The sequence below is a fragment of the Acanthisitta chloris genome, unplaced genomic scaffold (genome assembly GCF_000695815.1).
Source record: "Acanthisitta chloris isolate BGI_N310 unplaced genomic scaffold, ASM69581v1 scaffold8021, whole genome shotgun sequence".
NCBI classification, from domain to species: domain Eukaryota; kingdom Metazoa; phylum Chordata; class Aves; order Passeriformes; family Acanthisittidae; genus Acanthisitta; species Acanthisitta chloris.
The window spans coordinates 28,646-34,538 of record NW_008656409.1 but is presented as its reverse complement, the minus strand read 5'-3'; the positions used below and the strand labels follow the sequence as shown (position 1 = coordinate 34,538).

Sequence of the window (5,893 nt, the reverse complement as noted above, 5' to 3'; positions counted from 1 at the left end):
ACGGGGGGGGACACACCCGGGAACAAGGGGAACCAGGAACGGGGAGGGGGAACAGGGGGAACCGGGAACAGGGGGTTCCCTTCACCGGCCTCGTTGCTCTTTGGACCTGCTCCAGCACCTCAGTATCCTTCCTGAACTGAGGGGCCCAGAACTGCTCACAGTCCTCAAGGTGTGGCCTCACCAGTTCAGTTTGTGAACTGCCTCTATCTCACCCCAGGCATTTCCCTTTTTCGTGCTCGGCCTTGCAGTTCTCTTCACCCATGCACTGGGGAGAAGGGGGAAGGTGGGGAGTGAGCAGACAGCTGCTGGGTGTCTACTTTCAGGGCAGGGTCATCCCACCACAATGCTCAAGGAGAACCAGCAATTTGTAGCAGTACGAAAGTGTAATTATTGATGGCCAGTTTGTGTAACTTAGGTATCCGTGTCTCAATTGTACTAGTAAGTGGGACCTTTTAAGGGCCCCTTGAATTCTACCAAGATTCAATTCTGCCTTGTGCACACGATTCAGCATTTTGCTACGAAGTGTATATGGTTTCTCATGAGAAGTCCTGGAAGTGATTGTCCACTGAAGAGAAACTGAAAATTGACCTTGGAAAAGCCCTGGGGGCTGCCCCTGCTCTGTCACCTTATAACCTGCAGGAAATCAGGTGCTACTTACAAGGCAGATGATGTATAGAAGAAATGCATTCCCTTCGTGGTTCCTTACAGTGACTAAAGGACTACATCACCCTCAAAGCAGGATGGAAGAGATGCGTTTAAAAGAAGGTGCACACTTTGTATGGGGAAATTTTCTTTGTTTTTAATTTACAGCAGAAAGAATATAAAGCATTCAGAAAACATTTTCCATATTTTAAGGGCAATTCAAAACATTTTGCATGGTTCCAGCAGCTGAGTTCTTCAACAGATCCATTGATTCAGTGATGCTTTACATGCACGGTTACAAAAATAAAACTTACAAAAGAGAAGACATCTATACTAGTTTTACATGCAAGTCTTGGGGACCCCCCATTGGGCACCAGCTATTGTGTGGAACTGCCATAAGCGTGCAACCAGAGAGGGGGTTCATGTTATATTCTGTATTTCTTTCACACAGTATTACTGCTGTCGAATGTGTTTCACAAAGGAGCGATTCCATTATCAGAAGACAGAAGATCTGGCTCCTGGCACTTGGGAATTTGAATTTTCCTAGAAAGCTGCACTTACGGATCTTCGGAGAACACGTAAGTTCCACAACCGAGACGAGGGTTCGCAGAGTCACTGCACTGGGGAGTCCTTCCCTCCCCAGCAACACCCCAGGGGTAGGGCCCGACACACAAAGCACTCGGGAGCTGCGCGGGGCCCCGGGCGCGCCAGGAGTCCTGCGGCCGCAGAACTGCTCGCGCGCTCGGCCGCCGCCGCGGCCTGGAACGTTTGGCTGAAGCAGGATCTAGGTTAGGAGATACACCACCAGGCCCATGGATCTGGAAGAGTAATTTGAAATAGCTCTGTATATTACTGAATCGTCTTCTGTAAAGACAGGGAGTTAAAACATTTCCACTGAGGTCACTACTCTTGTTAGGAACAGATCAATTCTATATTGTCACGTATTGGTTAATGGGCGCAATATTTCGGTTTCAAAATGTCGGAGTTCTTCCAGTACTAATACAGAGCATTTCCAATTCATTCCAAAGGAGATTCTTCAGCGTCTCCTGTTCTCTTTTGGCATGAGAAGAAAATTTAATGGTTAAGGTTCCAATCAAGGCTGAGAGGCTGCCCACAGGCACAGTGCGAGCGCCAGGCCATTCATTTTGCCTTTTTCCCTTTTGAAAATTGAATCAGGTCATAAAGCAGCAGTTCAGAAATGTACAAGAGAATTCTGATAATGAGCTATAGCACATCTACTGTAATTCAATGCTGGCAGTGAAAAGAAGTAATTAAAAACAGGTACAATTATAGAAAAGGCACCAAGAGCACTGACCCCAGGTTTTTTTTTGCCACAATCTTTGTTTTTACTCTTCGTTTAAAGACACCAGTTTCAAAGCTTCTTATGTATGAGTATTTTCAGGCTTCACAACAAGCCTTGCGTTTAAACGTTGCAGTTGGTGGCCGGGATCAAGCAAGAACAACTATTCCAAAACTAACAACCTCAAATTTACACAAGTCCATTCAGAAATCTCAAACTGCCACGAGTGAGACAGACAGACAGGAGCAGTTTCTGATCTCAGACACGCGCACGTGACCCACAGTAACGACACAGACTCCGGAGCTGCTTCCCTTACACTCCCATGTAATGAAGATCAGAACTTGGTTCCCATTGTGGAGAAATCTGTGACAGTTTTAAATTAGTAGTTCAATTTTTTAAAAAAACCTAATTTCTTTGGCTCCTCACTATGTGGAAATAGCAATATACCATGACACCCCTACGAGATCAGTCTGCATCTTTTTTTTTAAGTTTTACTTAATTTTTTAAAATTTTTTGTGCAATTTTTATTACATTTTCTGACTTCCAGCAGGAGATATGAAAATGTGAAACGTATTTTCTACTTTTGTACTATTTATTTATTTTTTTTCATTTTATGTTCATTCTAAGTGTTTTTTATTGGAGTGAGTGTATGGTGTTAAGCTAGATACGGTTTTTGTACTCTTATGATTATCTGCTTTGCAAAAGTAACTTAATTTTCTTAAGCAATATTAGCATTCACATTACTTGGCACCATTGGCAAAAAAAAAAAAAAAAAAGACGGGGGAAAAAAGGAAGGAAGGAAATACATAAATGAAATTCAACCGAACCAAAGTCCTGGTAGCCAAAATCAAATGTAAACATATCCTTTTTTTCTTTTTTTTGTTTTTAAAGTAATGTTGCTCTGCCTTTTTTCCTAAGTCTAAATACAGTAGCTCTTTTTTGCCATTTAGTCATGCTTTAGCAAAAATGTTCTTCTAAAGAACATTTAAAATAAAGTTTCTTATAGTGAAATAAAGTTTTTGTTTCATTTTACAGACCATAGCCACTAATGCTTTGCTTTGTTCATTTCTTTTTCTTGAGTTCATGCACATATCTCTTTGTTTTACTATATACAATATGTACAAACAATACATCCACACTCTTCTTGTTCATTCAGACAAAACTATACAAATAATAATTTTATCTTGCCAAGTTATTGACCCTTTGTGAATAAAATATTTAGTAATTAATCAATATATTCCCTTTCAAATATTTTTTTCTCATTTTCCATTTCTACCTTCTATATATATACAGAAACTGCCCAGGTTTTGATGAAGTAGCCAAAATAAGAAATTTACTGGCCAGAATGCAGCACCACTCTGATCTTTAGGTGGCAGAAAATGTCCAGGCAACATATGTACGTGACTCTGCAAAATGACAAGAGGTTTGACAAGTACATAAGAGAAAAAGCTACATGTTTTACAAATTATTTAAGAACTTAATTAAAACAATAATACATGAAGGTAAGGCTAGAAAATAAAGTGCTGAATATGAGATAAAGTACATGACAGTTGATATGTTTGCAGGTTCTAGTAAAAATACCAAAAAAATGGGTTTAAAACTTGCTTAAGCTGCTCTCTCCGTGCCTCATGCATTACCCGTGTCTCACACACCAACCCCTTCTGTAAGTTCCCACGGGATGTATTAAAAACCTGCAGATTTAAAAATTTGCATTAAGTGTGCTGTAGAGGTTTAAATAAAACACAAAGGACAGGAGTGCGAAGGAAATGAGGATGCATGGACCCAATAAAGATGTACTGATCTAAGCCCCTCCACTGAGACTCTCAAAGCTTCAGTTTCTTGGAGATGACTGACAAGTGCAGGAACAGCATTCTTGTGTTGCTTGTGCATTCCCACCTTTTCTGAACAATATTTTTGGTATAATATTTGTACAGTTCCACATGTTTAATACAGCCCTATATGAAAAGGATAATTAATCGCTTCTTCCTTCCTTCTCGGAGAATGAAGCAACTCACAATTTCCTCCTGGTGTCTTTTGTTTTCCCCACGATCCAACAGAAGATTGAGTTCCAAGATGTCTTGCTGAACAAATTAAAAGTTGTCCATGAAAGTGCAAATGCAATGACCAAAACATTACTGTTAAAATCCTGCAGCTGGTATTTCCAGAACTGCAGTGGGTATTTTTGTTGTTGCATGTCTCTGCTAAAAACAGAAAATGAAAACAGTCTGAAAAGCAATGTCACATTGCTACGGGATGCTGCTGCGTATCTTCAGGTTCCTTGGCCTTTTTCAATTCTTTCACTCTGAAAAAACAAAGAGGAGCTATATAACACTTCTATTGCAAATCTCCCAAAGACAGAAAAATCAAAAGGATTCCTTGCTCATCCGTGCAGAAGAGCCAGCTCCCAGAGAAATGACGGGAGGGGGACACCTTTCTGACACCACAAACAGTTGGAAGCGCAAGAACACACCACTGGAGACCTGAGACAAATGTGCTTGGAGAGAGACACTTACTTCTAGCTACTGGTTTTCCCCAGAATTTGCAAGAACAGCTGGGCTTTGTTGTGGTGTTGGTCTGTCTGATTGCTGGACTGCTGTTCACTAACTGACCCTGCAGCTGCTTGCTATTCCAGGTGCCACGGCACGGGAGCTGCTCCGCGCGGCGCCAGCCCCACGGCATGCCCAGCACAGAGGGGAGAACCAGCCTGTCCTGCTGGGGAAGGAAGCTTGGTGTCGATACAGAACCTCGTGTACGAACGTCTTGATATGCAAGCAGAAGAGCCAGTGTGGGTGTGAAGAAAGGTAATCTGTTTCACGTGTGTTCCAGCTGCTGCAGCTGTATGTTCTAGCATGCTGTTGGGAGTAGATTCATGTGCTTTCCCAGCCAGCAGTGCAGGACACTGTGCCAAGGGAGACAAACCTACAGCGTGGAAGAATCACACCCCCAGATGTGGCCTGATGCCCCAGTTCTCCACTCTCTAAAATACCTACAATACATTACCTCCTCTAACACTGGTCAGCATAAGAACTAAATCATCACTGAAAGCTGAAAGAGTTAAAAACTAAATTAAAAGGATGAAGAGAAGGGAATGATTTCAATCTCACAGAGTGAAATAGAACTCTGCACTGGTGCTGGGGCAGCAGCAAGCCTCTGCTCAGCCTCACAGCCTGTCCATGTGTCAGTGTAGGCTCCCTGCAAAAGAGGGGGACTTCCCATGCTGCCCCCAGACCCAGAGACAGGAGCCCAGCTGTGCTGCACGGGCAAGGAGCTCCTCTGCACTGCCATCCCTCCAGCACCTGCCTCCACCTGTCTTCCCCCTGCTCCTGCGAGGGGCAGGCCCCGCAAAGGGAGCAGAACACAGCCTAAAAAAAGGTGATTTAGCAAAGCATGTTCATGTTCAAGTGATGCTGCAAAAACTTGAAAGGATAAGTAATGAAACTATGCTACAAAAAATTGTGTCAGAGGTGCAAGTCTGTGTAATGGAACCCAGCTACAAGGAAATGAATTTAACAAAGCCCAAGTAAATAAAAGTAATAAAAAATGCCGGGAGAGCTAAGCAGCAGCAGTGACAGTTTGCAGCTACTATACAGACTTACACCCACACATCCTCTTTTGGCTCTTGCACCAGTCTAATATAAGGATACAACGAAGGTTGCAAATTGATCTACATAAATACATCTCCATTTCACTATTTTATTTTTTCATTCTTCTGCATGTACTATTTCTCAGAATCACAGTCAAAAGGGAGCTGGCTGCTTTCACTTCTGTTTTAGCTGACTCAAAGCTTGAGCACTCAAAGGCATCCTCACTATTTATGAAATGGGGGCAACGGGGGTCAATCACACCTATATGGAGGTCAGATCTTTGCTAGTTACCTTCATTCTGATGACCTGTTGGAGAATATCATGTACGGAAAGACAGAGAGCTCTGCTAGCCCCAGTGCACGTGCAG

General features: G+C 42.6%; 1 protein-coding gene across 1 annotated transcript in view; it reads right to left on the bottom strand.

Moving 5' to 3' along the window:
* Positions 1–2,015: 2,015 nt before the first annotated feature.
* CAMTA1 (calmodulin binding transcription activator 1) overlaps positions 2,016–5,893 on the bottom strand; it is a gene marked incomplete at its 5' end in the record, with an annotated part of 25,478 nt that continues 21,600 nt past the window's right edge. Inside the window, one exon of the mRNA XM_009084317.1 lies at positions 2,016–4,244. Coding sequence (XP_009082565.1) covers positions 4,212–4,244 — 33 coding nt within the window. The remainder of the gene's footprint in view (positions 4,245–5,893) is intronic.